Here is a 13,895-nt window from a genome sequence, read left to right as displayed (position 1 = left end):
TGGTTTACAGATACACTTCCTGCAGAATCTATTGAATCTCTCTGTCTCTGCTTTTTACCTCTGTCCTATTCTCTTTGTGATATGCATTGAGATTTTTTTTTCACCCCTCTTTGTGGCTTTATTTTTCTCTCCCCTTTATTCTTATCCACCTTTTGTTTTCCCTTCTCTCTCATTTCTTGTCTCCTTTCCCAGTTTTTCTTCTTTGTAATCATCTAATGAATTGCTTTTTTTCTTGTTAACTAGAAAATATAATTTAAAAAAATTTTCCCCTCAATGACTTTTAATAAAAATTGTCGTAAAATTCATGTAACAAAATTAACCATTAATTATGGTCTGTACCTAGGAATGGAATTGCTGGGTCATATGGTAATTCTATGTTTAACTTTCTGAGAAGCTGCCAAACTGTTTTCAATAGTGGCTGCACCATTTTACATTTCCACCAGCAGTGTAGGAGAGTTCTAGTTTCTTCATGTTCATGCTAACATTTGTGACTTTTCATTTTTTTGATTATGACCAACCTAGTGGGTATGAAGTGATACCTCATTGTGGGTTCCCTCCTCCCCACTTGAGGACTTTTTTTTTCTTCTTTAATTTTTTTTTTCTTTTTTTGGTCAGTTTTAGGTTTACAGAAAATTGAGCAGAAAGTGCAGAGAGTTCCCATATACTTCCTCAGCTCTCAGTTTTCCCTATTATGAACATCTTGCATTAGTGTAGTACATTTGTTACAGTTGATGAGCCAGTATAGATATGTTATTATATTACTAAAGTCCATAGCTTACATTAAGGTTCACTTTTACTGTTGCACACTCTGAGTTTGAACAAATGTATAATAGCATGTATCCACCATTATATTATCATGCAGAATATTTTCACTGCTCTAAAAATATCCTGTGCTCCACCCTCCACCTCTTTATCCTTCTTCCCTCCCCCAAACCTTTGGCAATCACTGATGTTTCTACTGTCTCTACAGTGTTGTCTTTTCCAGAATGTCATATAGTTGGAACCATACAGTATGTAGTCTTTTCATATTGGCTTCTTTCACTTAGCATTTAGGGTTATTTTTGTGGCTTGATAGCTCTTTTCTTTTTATTGTTGAGTAATATTCCATTGTATGGATGTACCACAGTTTATCTATTCCCCTATTGAAGGACATCTTGGTTGTTTCCAAGTTTTGCCTGTTATTAATAAAAGTGCTATAAACGTTCGTGTGCATGTTTTTGTGTGGACATAAGCTTTCATCTCATTTGGGTAGATACTTAGGAGTGTGATTGCTGGGTTGTGTGGTTAGAGTATATATAGTTTTGGAAGAAACTGTCAAACTGTCTTCCATAGTGGCTGTACCATTTTGCATCCCTACCAGCAGTGGATGAGAGTTCCTATTGCTGTGCATCCTTGTCAGCATTTGGTATTGTCAAGTGTTCTGGATTTTCCTCATTCTAATAGGTGTGCAAAATCCTATTTGTGTTAAACTTCGTTTTAACTTGCAATTCCCTAATGACATACAATGTAGAACATCTTTTCATATGCTAATTTCCCATCTGTGTATTTTTGGTGATGTGTCTGTTTAGATCTTTTGCCCATTTTTAAATTGGGTTGTTTGTTTTCTTATTGTTGAGTTTTAAGAGTCATTTTATGTTTTGGATACCAGTCCTTTATCAGACATGTGTTTTACAAATATTTTCTCTCAGTCTGTGGCTTTCTTTTCGTTTTCTTAGTGTTTTTCACAGAGCAGAAGTTTTTAAGGTTAATGAAATCTAACTTCACCAACTTTTTCTTTCATGGATTGTGCTTTTGGTGTTGTATCTAAGAAGGCATGACTAAACCCAGGTTACCTAGATTTTCTCCTATGTTATCTTCTAGGAGTTGTAGAGTTTTGCATTTTACATTTAAGTCTATGGTACATTTTGAGTTAATTTTTGTGACAGGTGTAAGGTCTGTGTATAGATTCATTGTTTTGCATGTGGATGTCCAGTTGTTTTCAACACCATTTGTTGAAAAGACTATCCTTTCTCCATTGAATTGGCTTTGCTCCTTTGTCAAAGCTCGACTGACTATATTTGTGAAGGTCTATTTCTGGGCTCTCTGTTCTGTTCCATTGATCTATTTGTCTGTTCTTTGGCCAGTACCACACTGTCTTGATTACGGTAGCCTTATAGCAAGTCTTGAAGTCGGGTAGTGTCAGTCTTCCAACTTTTTTCTTTTCCTTCAATATTGTGTAGGCTATCCTGGATGTTTTGCCTTTCCATATAAACTTTAGAATCAGTTTGTTGACATCTACAGATCTAGTGAGTGTGAAGTGATATGTCATTGTGGTTTTGATTTGCATTTCCCTAATGACTAATGATATTGAACATCTTTTCATATGCTTATTTGGATGTTTGGAAAAATGTCTATTCAAGTCCTTTACCCATTTTTTTTTTTTAATTTTTTAAATTAAATTAAATTAAATTAAATTAATTTATTTATTAATGGCTGTGTTGGGTCTTCGTTTCTGTGCGAGGGCTTTCTCTAGTTGTGGCAAGCGGGGGCCACTCTTCATCACGGTGCGCGGGCCTCTCACTATCGCGGCCTCTCTTGTTGCGGAGCACAGGTTCCAGACGCGCAGGCTCAGTAGCTGTGGCTCACGGGCCCAGTTGCTCCGCGGCATGTGGGATCTTCCCAGACCAGGGCTCGAACCCGTGTCCCCTGCATTAGCAGGCAGATTCTCAACCACTGCGCCACCAGGGAAGCCCACCCATTTTTCTAAAAATTAAGAAAATTTAAAAAAATTTTCTTAATTGTAAAATACACATAAAACCAAATTTGCCATCTTACCCATTTTTTAAAAATTAAATTAAATTAATTAATTTATTTATTTATTTATTTTTGGCTGCGTTGTATCTTCGTTGCTGCATGCGGGCTTTCTCTAGTTGTGGAGAGCAGGGCTACTCTTCGTTGCGGTGCGCGGGCTTCTTATTGCAGTGGCTTCTCTTGTTGCAGAGCATGGGCTCTAGGCACGCGGGCTTCAGTAGTTGTAGCACTTGGGCTCAGTAGTTGTGGCTTGCGGGCTCTAGAGCGCAGGCCCAGTAGTTGTGGCGCACGGGCTTAGTTGCTCCACAGCATGTGGGATCTTCCCGGACCAGGGCTCGAACCCGTGTCCCCTGCATTGGCAGGCGGATTCTTAACCACTGCACCACCAGGGAATTCCCATCTTACCCATTTTTAAGTGTACTGTTCAGTAGTGTTGAGTACATTCACATTGTTGTGCAATCACTCTCCAGAACTCTATTCATCTTGCAAAACTGAAACTCTCTACCCATTAAAACAACAACTCCCTATTTTTCCCTCCCTCTGGCCGTTGGCAGCCACCCTTCTTCACCTTTCCATCTCTATGAATTTGTCTACTCTAGTTACCTAATATAAATGGAATCTGAAAATATTTGTCTTTTTGTGGCTGGCTTATTTCACTTAGCATTATATCCTTAAGGTTCATCCGTGTTACAGCTCATGGCAATTTCCTCCTTAAGGCCGAATCATATTCAATTGTATGTATATACCGCATTTTGTTATCTGTTCATCTCTCGATGGACACTTCCACCTTTTGGCCATTGTGAATACTACTACTATGAATATGAGTGTGCAAATACCTCTTCATGACTCTGCTTTCAATTCTTCTGAATATATACTCAGAAGTGGAATTGCTGGGTCATGTGGTAATTGTATTTTCAATTTTTGGAAGAACCGCCATATTGGCAGCTGCACCATTTTACATTCCCACCAGTAGTGCACAAGGGTTCCAGTTTCTCCACATCCTTGCTAACACGCACTATTTTCTGTTGTTGTGTGTGTGTGTGTGTTTAAATAGTAGCCAGCCTAACTGCTTCAAAGTTGTATGGCATTGTGGTTTTGACTTGCATTTCTCTAATGAGTACTGACTATTTTATGTTCTTGTTGGCCATCTGCATATTTTCTTTGGAGAAATGTCTATTCAGATCCTTTGCATATTTTTAAATTGGGTTGTCTTTTATGTTGTTGAGATGTAGGAGTTCTTTATATATTCTGACGTTTATCAGATATGTGATTTACAAATATTTTCTCCCATTTTATGGGTTGTCTTTTCACCCTCTTGATAGTGCCCTTTGATGCACAAAAGTTTTTTTTTTTAAGATTTATTTATTTGGTTGTGCTGGGTCTTAGTTGCGGCAGGTAGGCTCCTTAGTTGTGGCAGGCGGGCTCCTTAGTTGTGGCATGTGGACTCTTAGTTGCGACATGTGGCATCTAGTTCCCTGACCAGGGATCAAACTCGGGTCCCCTGCATTAGGAGCTTGGAGTCTTAACCACTGCGCCACCAGGGAAGTCCCCACAAAAGTTTTTAATTTTGATGAAGTCCAATTCATCTATTTTTTCTTTTGTTGCTTGTGCTTTGATGTCATAGCTAAGAAACTCTTAACCAAATTAAAAGTTAAGATTTATTATTTATTTATTTAGAAGAAAATACAGGGATACATTTTTTATAGTTTTAGTTCTTATATTTAAGTCTTTGATCCATCTTTGGTTAATTTTTGTATATGGTGTGAAGTAAGGGTCCAATTCATTCTTTTGCACGTGGACATCCAATTCTCCTAGCACCATTTGTTGAAGAGACTGTTCTTTCCCCATTAAATAGTCTTGGCACCCTTGTCAAAAGTCAGTTGATGTATGATAGGTTTACTTCTGGACTCTCGATTCTCTCCCATTGATCCATATGTCCACCTTTGTGCCAGTACTACGTTGTTTTAATTACTGTAACTTTGTGGTAAGTTTTGAGATTGGGTATGTGAGTCTTCCAAGTTTGTTTTTCTTTTTCAAGATTGTTTTGGCTATCTGGGGTTCCTTGGAATTCCATATGGATTTTAGGATCGGCTTTTTCATTTCTGCCAAAACAGTCATTGTGATTTTGATAAGGATTGCGTTGAATCTGTGTATTGCTTTTGGGAGTATTTACATCTTTACAGTATTGTCTTCTGCACAAACACAGGATGTTTTCCATTTATTTAGGTCTTCTCTAATTTCTTTCAGAAATGTGTGGTCATTTTCAGTGTGTAAGTTTTGCATTTCCTAGGTTAAATTTATTCCTAAGATATAAATATTCCTAACATATAAAGGTATGTTATTATTTTTGATGCTATTATGAATGGAATTATTTTCCTCATTTTTCAGATTGTTCATTACTAATGTATAGAAATACAACTGATTTTTGAGTGTTAATCTTTTTTTTTTTTTTTTAATATGTATTTATTTGGCTGTGCTGGGTCTTAGCTGCGGTATGTGGGATCTTAGTTGTGGCATGTGGGATCTAGTTCCCTGACCAGGCATCGAACCCAGGCCCCCTGCATTGGGAGTGCGAGTCTTAACTGCTGGACCACCAGGGAAGTCCCTTGAGTGTTAATCTTGTGTCTTCCCTCAGTGGTCTGTTGCTACACTAATTAAATTGGTATGTGTTTCTTTCATGGACCTCTTACCTAAGTTAGTACTCTTTTCAAGTTCTTTTCCTCTGTCCCTCTTTTTCTGTCTCTGTGTTAACCCAGTTGTCTGTTTTTTTGGCCACGTCAAGCGGCATGTGGGATCTTAGTTCCCTGACCAGGGATTGAACCTGTGCCCCTTGCATGGGAAACGCAGAGTCTTAGCTACTGGACCACCAGAAAAGTCCCCCCAGTTGTCTTTTAAGATCACTTTCTCAGCTTTTCTGTAACCTTTCATTCAGTGGACCTCAAGTATTTACTGAGAACATGCTGTGCACAGTGCTTTGCTAGGTGCTGTGAGTGGTAAATATTTGATATGGTTTCTGTCCTGAAAGAAAACATTGTTGAGAAGACAAGTGAGGTGTATAGACAGACAATGATACAAATTAGACTTGATGCAATTTGATGCAATTGATTGTTAGATACATCATTTCCTATACCACTAAGAAAGAAGAATGTGAATTAAAATAAGACATGATGGTAGATAGTGATTGAGTTGTATCTTGATTTCAGAGATGTTAAAATATGAAAAAAATCATTGTAGAACTGGTAAAATACTGTAAAATCAAATGAGTGGTGTAATTGGAATAACATTAAAGATAGCTCCCACTTAACTGACTGAAACTGGGTACCAGATGTTCTGTTAAACTGTATATATTATATGAATTTTAATCTTTTCAGGAGCCATATATGTTGGTGAATATCTTCATTTTACAAATAAGGAAACCTTTCTAGGTTGACTTTCTTAGGGTTATACCTAATAAATGGCAGGACCAAATTCAGACTCAGGCAGTTAAGCTTAGAATGTACACCTTTAACCATGCTAGATGAATGCAAGATGGGACTTTTAAAGAGTGAGTAGGTGCTGGGCAGAGAAGGGAAGTGGTAGTCTAGGTGCATTTTGAGACAGAAAAGGTAACGATGTATATGATAGAAAGATAGAAAGACTTTTTGATATTCTTTCCCCCTTTATTTCAGTGTATTCCCTTCTTTCTGACCCTCTCCCTTTCTTTTACTTATTAATTGGTTTTAAAATGGACTTGAAGTATTTATTTGCTGCATGCATTGGATAATAGTTTGTTTCCTTTTCTTCGTGGAGTCAGTATGTTGTAGTGAAAACATAAACTTAGGAGCCAGGCAGACCTAGTTTCAAATACTAGCTTATCTGGGATTTGGCTTTGAGACCTTGTTGGGCAAGTTATGTAATAATCTTCCTGAGCCCCTATCTCTTCATCATTAAAACGGGAATAGTAATCCCTGTGGGGCAGTTTCCTTAGGTTTGGAAATAATATCATAATATCTATGGAGTGCTGATCATTTACCTCACACTTAGCTATGCTTAATCAGTGATATTGCCATTGTTATTTATAATGTTTTAAAAACAATAATTAGTACATGCTGAACATTTTCTTTCTCTAAAAAGAAAACATAATTGGTTTCATATTTTCTGAGGCTCTTTATTCGTTTCTCCTGCTTCTGAGCATGTGGCTTTAAGAGAACCTCTACATGTAAGACATAGTACTGGGCAAGAAGAGAGCTCTGATGTATTCGCCATGGCTTCTCCCATGGATAGTTGTCTCATTTTCATGTTGGAACTCCTCACAGCTTGGAGCACAGGTTGGGAGGGATGGTAGGGTTTCCTGGGTCTGCTGACTCAGGCTGGAGTCCAGAAGAGAACTGGTTGACTCAGTGTCTCTGACCTTTTTCTGCAGAGGAGGAAGCTTGATGCCGTCTATTACTATATGCGCAGTCTAGCTGCCAGCAACCCTATCCTGACTGCCAAGGAGAGTCTCATGAGCTTGTTTGAAGAGACCAAAAGGAAGGTGAGTGGGGGTGCAGGCAGAATCATTCCTTCCTAGAAGAATGTGTTTCTCTTAGTGTCTCTGTGTCCTTAAGGAAACGACTGATAATGTCCTGAAGGGATCCCCTCGGGCTGTGCTGATGGGAGTCAGTCAGTCTCTATGCAGAACCAAACTTATCTTTAGGAGAGCTCTCCAGGGCCCACAGCATCTGGTTAAACCAGAATTAATAACTTTTATGAGACAAAACAGATGATACTCTGCTACTGTGGCAAAGTCTTTACTTTTTACAGTTCTTGGGCAACAAACTCAGGTGAGATGAGCACTTCTCTTGATTGGCTGAATCCCAGGACAGTCTGAGCTTATATGTTTGTATGTCGTACAGGCAGAACAGATGGAAAAGAAGCAACACGAGGAATTGGAACTGAGCCCTGGCCAATGGCGGAAAGGAAAGAAATCCACTTTCCGGCATGTTGGAGATGATACCACTCGCCTGGAGATCTGGATTCATCCATCCCATCCCCGGTCCTCCCAGGGCACTGAGTCTGGGAAGGATTCTGAGCAGGAGAATGGGCTGGGCAGCCTGAGCCCCAGTGATGTAAGTTCCTAAGGGTGATGTTATGAGCAAGACTAGCTGAGTAAGCGTGAGTGCTCTGGTACATGCAGCCATGGAGCACTGCACAGACATTCCCCATTCATCTCAGGGAAGGCACATCACTTCAGGCTCCTTGATGTTCTCATCTGTGTCCTCCACCTACACTTCCTTTACCTTTGCTATTTGCTTCCCTCTCTCACCACTATGTGGCACTGTAGAATTTAGTAAAAGTAATTTTTCTAAGTGAAGTTTAATTTAGGATTTGTATAGGATGACAGTTTTTTGCTGCTTTGGGTTTATAGTCATCAATATGATGCTTTAGGATTCTGTGTGGGATTTTTGAAGCTAAGGAGAGGACACAGTAGTTGGAAAACTGCAAATGGCGGGTTCATTGTGCCTTGAGAGTAAAATTTATAGAGGAGTGGGTGGTGGGGTAATCTGGGACCAGGCCTTGAAGGGTCATGTAATAAGTAATTTGACCTTTATCCTGAAGGTAGTAGGGAGCTACTGAGTGCTTTAAATAGGGAAATGTCAGATGTGCACTTTAGAAATATGACTCTGGCTGCTTTGTGTAAAATTTGGAGAAGGGTAAGACAGAAATAAGAAGAGTAGGAGCGTGCTACAGTAATCCAAGTGAGATGTGAGAAGGACCTGAACCAGGAAATGGCTTTGCAGATGGGGAGAAGTGAACAGAAGTATATTAATGAGGTAAAATCCAAAGGACTTGATTGGACATGGGGAGCTGAGGGAGAAGAGGGAATCAAAAGTAACACTTAGGTTTCTCACTTGGAAACTGGGTGAATGATGGTCTTGGTTTTAGGAGAAAGATGATGAGTTTAGTTTTGGACATGTTGGAATTTCTATAGGACATTGACGTGGAGATATTTAGAGGCTAGCAGATATCTGAAGCTGAGGAGAGAGATCTAGGCCAGAGATGAAGATACTTGAAGGCATCCTGTTATAGATGGTACTGAAGTCATAGAGAGTTGCTTCAGCTACTCAAGGAAGGAACATAATGATAAATAGGTTCGAGGTCTAAGAAAGAAAGGAGATAGATGGCAGGGAGAAGTCCTTGCAGTTGATGAGAAAGAAGTAGGATCCAGCGCACAAATGAGGGGATTAGCCTGAAAGAAGGTAAGAGAACCCCTCTTTCTTGTGCTTGAGGGCAGGGAGGAACAGATAATTGGGAATGCAGGTAAGTTTGTATTATAGGAGGAAGATGAGGGAGGGCCTTTTGATGATTTCTATTTCCTCTTTGAAGTTGGAGGCATGGTTGTCTAAGAATGAGTCAAAGGTGGTGGGATAGGAGGACTTGTCCTTTGGGGTTTAATTTAAAATTTCCATTTATCTTCCTATATCTTTAGTCTTTAGCTGTTTTCTGGATGACTTGGAAAGCAGTCATTGCTTATAAATGAAACTCCCAACTTCCTATATGTCATGTTGTGCATGGGGCCCCAGTACATCAAGGTGCTTCAGAGGGGTTGCTGCTATGGTAGAATCCCTCACTACTGCCTCTTCTAGTTTGAATATTACCACCGCAAACTGGAAGCCTATTTGAATAAGAGATAAATTGTTCTATTGATTAGCTCCACTGTGTGTCTTTAAAATGAAAGCAACAATGACAATTTGAGAAAGCATTTTATGGCTTTCTTTGGCCTTGGCCTCAAGCTTAGGAAGTATCTCTCATAAAAGTTATAATTAATCTTTTATAGCTTTCTCTCTTCCATTAGGTGTTTTATTTATTTTTTAAGCAATGTGTTTGTAAGTTTGTGTTTTTATTCTTTTTCATTTTTAAAATTTATTTTATTGAAGTATAGTTGATATACAATGTTGTGTTAGTTTCTGGTATACAGCAGAGTGATTCATTTATACATATATATACATATTCTTTTTCATATTATTTTCCATTATGGTTTCTTACAGGATATTGAATATAGTTCCCTCTGCTATACAGTAGGACCTTGTTGTTTATCCATTCTATATCCATTTGCATCTTCTAATCCCAAACTCCCAATCCATCCCTCCCTCACCCCTCCTTCTCCCTTGGCAACTGCAAGTCTGTTCTCTACGTCTGTGAGTCTGTTTCTGTTTCGTAGATAAGTTTATTTGTGTCATATTTTAGATTCCACATATGAGTGATATCATATGGTATTTGTCTTTCTCTTTTTGACTTGCTTCACTTAGTATGATAATCTCTAGGTCCATCCATGTTGCTGCAAATGGCATTATTTTGTTGTTTTCTGTGGCTGAGTACTATTCCATTTTCTGTATATATATATGTATCACATCTTTTTTTTTTTGGAAAAGGAAAGTGATTTTTTTTTAATAGATCTTTATTGGAGTATAATTGCTTCACAATAATGTGTTAGTTTCTGTTGTACACCAAAGTGAATCAGCCATATGCATACATATATCCCCATATCTCCTCCCTCTTGCATCTCCCTCCCTCCCACCCTCCCTATCCCACCCCTCTAGGTCATCGCAAAGCACCGAGCCGATCTCCCTGTGCTATGCTGCTGCTTCCCACTCACTAACTGTTTTACATTCGATAGTGTATGTATGTTGATGCTACTCTCACCTCGCCCCAGCTTCCCCCTCCCACCCCGTGTCCTCAAGTCCATTCTCTGTGTCTACATCTTTATTCCTGCCCTGCAACTAGGTTCATCAGTACAATTTTTTTTTTTTAGATTCCATATGTATGCCTTAGAATATGGTATTTGTTTTTCTCTTTCTGACTTACTTCACTCTGTATGGCAGACTCTAAGTCCATCCATTTCACTACAAATAACTCAATTTTGTTTCTTTTTATGGCAGAGTAATATTCCATTGTATATATGTGCCACATCTTCTTTATCCATTCATCTGTCGATGGACATTTAAGTTGGTTCCATGTCCTGGCTATTGTAAATAGTGCTGCAGTGAACATTGTGGTACATGACTCTTTTTGAATTATGGTTTTCTCAGGGTATATGCCCAGTAGTGGGATTGCTGGGTCATATGGTAGTTCTATTTTTAGTTTTTTAAGGAACCTCCATACTGTTTTCCATAGTGGTTGTGTCAATTTACATTCCCACCAACAGTGCAGGAGGGTTCCCTTTTCACCACACCCTTTCCACATCTTCTTTATGCATTCATCTGTCGATGGACTTTTAGGTTGCTACAATGTCTTGGCTATTGTAAATAGTGCTGCTGTGAACATTGGGGTGCATGTATCTTTTCAAATTAGAGTTTTGTCTGGATATATGCCCAGGAGTGGGATTGCTGGATCATATGGCATGTGTTTTTATTCAGTGTGTAGCTTCTCTGAGCTGCACATTGGATCCATTACATTTTATTATTTTATTTTTAATTATACAAATAACATACGAATATATTTTTAGTAAAAATTTCAGATGATCACAGATGTGTGCAGAGTAAAATGTGGTAATTTGTTTTCTAAACTATTGTTGAAGCTGTTTATATATTTTCAGCCTATACATCATCCGTGGGTACATACACCATCCTTAATTTCTTTTAAATTTACATCTCTGGGTTTGGGCTTTTAGTTCTATACTACCAGCACTTGAGGAGGAAGCCTGCAGTTTCATAGCTCTCTGTTTATCCAGTTAGGAAACCACACTGCCTTTTTTACCTGCTTTCTCAGGCTCAAGCCATCTTCCCATATCCTTTTCTTTCATACAGCAGGCCCCAGGAACTCAGCTTGCTTTCTCTGTTCCCTGCAACAGGAACATACAGCTGATGGGAAGTGGGAATCTATTCACAGAGGTTTGAGTAATTAGGCTTTGGGGATACAGAGATTAAAACAACCAAAAATGATTTTTAACCTTAGGGAGCACTCAGTCATGTGGGGAAGACAGAAACATACGATTATATTATATATTATAATGCAGTGTGACAAGTGCTGTGATAAAGGCAAGGCTGAGAGGCTATGGAGCATAAACTAAAGCACCTGATGGGCATGGTTAGGTAAGGCTAGAATGAGGAGGCACTTTGTAGCTGAAGGATGATGTAAGGGCATTTCCACTCTTGGGCTGAAGGCTTAGGGAGCTGCAAGTCATTCAGTATGGCTGGAGGCTAGGATGTGAGTGGTGCTCTTGCTAGAGACTAGAGTCATCCTTTACCCCTTCCTTTCCTGTACCCCACATCCAGTCAATATCAAGAGCTGTTTGGTCTACTCCTAAACATAATTTGAATCTATCTACTTTTTTCTATTTCTACTACCACTATCGTAGTACAAGCTATCATTCATTATTTCAGTAATCCATACACTATTAAGAAGTTCTTAATGACCTTTCCACATTTATTCCTGGTCCTCCTTAGGCCTTTCTTTTTGGACAGTAACCCAAATGAGCTTTCACATACACATTTCTGGTCACGTCACTTCCCTATTTGAACGTCTTCAGTTGTTTTTCTTTGCTTTTAGAATCAGGTCCAAAATCCTTAAAGTAGTTTACTGGGCCCTGCAAGATTTGGTCTCTGCTGCTTCTGACCTTATCCTGTACCCCTCTTCCCCCCTTTGTTCTTGTTCTGTGGCTATACTGGCTTCTTCCTTGAAGGGCCCAAGTTCTTTTCTGGCCCTTGGCTATGGCACATTCTCTTTGCCTGCAGTGCTCTTCTCTCTTTATCAGCTCCATTTTTGCTTCTCCTTAAACTCTCAGCGTAAATACCACTTCCCTTTTCCAGGGAAGCTTTTCCTGATCCCTGAGCCTGGTGGTTTCCCCTTTGTAATGCCGTATTTCTGATTAAGTAATTTTATAGTTACTTAAAAACTAGGTGCAGTTTTGTTCTTGTTGGTTAAAGCCTCTCCCTTGCTAGATTCAAGCCTCTGTGAGGGTGGGGTCTGTACCTGGTTGCTCATTGCCTTATCCCCATTGCCTGCATGTAGAAGATTCTAAATAAATCTTAGTTGAGCATATAAAGCAGGGGAGGAAAAGTGAGGGATGAAGCTGGAGAAGATAGGAGGGGCCAGATTCTTCATAAATATTGAGGAGTTTGGATATCTAATATTAAGGATTTTAAACAAGGGATCGCATAACCAGATTGTGTAATGATCACTCTTTTCAACACTTCTACTATTAGAACAGATTTATTTGTTTGTTTGTTTTTAAAATTTTTTTCTTATTATTTTTTGATTTATTTGTTTTTTAAAGGGAATTTTTTTAATTGCAGAAGTAACACCAATTCACGGTATCTAAATCAAACAAAAATGTACATAAAGTTTAAAATGAGAGTCACTTGTGTTCTTTCCTTCAGAGACACCACTATTAACTATTTGATGTAGGTTCTTCCAGACCTTTTTCTAAACATTTATAGTTGTGTATGTATACACACATACCTGCAGACACATGAAATATATTTTTTTAACAAAAATGAGATTATACTATATATACTGATATACAGTTTGCTTTTTTTAAAAAAATTATTTCTTTATTTAGTTGCACTGGGTCTTAGTTGCGGCGGGCGGGCTCCTTTAGTTGCGGCTTGCGGACTCCTTAGTTGCAGAACTCGGGCTCCTTAGTTGTGGCATGTGAACTCTTAGTTGCGGCATGCATGTGGGATCTAGTTCCCTGACCAGGGATCGAACCTGGGTGCCCTGCATTGGGAGTGTGGAGTCTTAACTGCTGTGCCACCAGGGAAGTCCCACAGTTTGCTTTTTTGAATTATCCACTGGACATGCAGTCAGTTCTCCTATAAGGTAACACATGCATTCCTAAAAATCACTGTGCTATGCACAATTGCACAATAAAAACTACGGAGCTTACGGGGAAAATGGGGTTAAGAGCACAACACTCAAAAACTCCCTCAGTGACATATTTAAAAAAAAAAAAAGATATAAACCTAATAAAGCAGTTGTACAGTTTTATACATGTTCATTGGTTAAGAAGTATGTAGATACTATCTTGAAAAAGACATGAGGTTTGCTTGTAGAAGTGGGCTTTGGAAGGATTGCTACTTGTGAGTTATTGTGAAGTGATGGAAGGAGGGTTATTTGAAATTGGCCCGGCAGGTATAACACCAGAT

General features: G+C 38.9%; 1 protein-coding gene across 2 annotated transcripts in view; it reads left to right on the top strand.

Annotated features, from left to right (window-relative positions):
* The window catches only part of SMG6 (SMG6 nonsense mediated mRNA decay factor), a 234,829-nt gene that overhangs the window by 10,175 nt on the left and 210,759 nt on the right, over window positions 1-13,895 (top strand). For both annotated transcript variants that reach the window (XM_036835535.1, XM_036835536.1), the window contains 2 exons: window positions 7,193-7,303; window positions 7,665-7,877. In XM_036835535.1, the coding sequence (XP_036691430.1) occupies window positions 7,193-7,303; window positions 7,665-7,877 (324 nt within the window). The remainder of the gene's footprint in view (window positions 1-7,192; window positions 7,304-7,664; window positions 7,878-13,895) is intronic.

Source organism: Balaenoptera musculus, chromosome 20 (assembly GCF_009873245.2).
Source record: "Balaenoptera musculus isolate JJ_BM4_2016_0621 chromosome 20, mBalMus1.pri.v3, whole genome shotgun sequence".
Taxonomy (NCBI): domain Eukaryota; kingdom Metazoa; phylum Chordata; class Mammalia; order Artiodactyla; family Balaenopteridae; genus Balaenoptera; species Balaenoptera musculus.
This window is presented reverse-complemented; position numbering and strand designations above follow the sequence as displayed.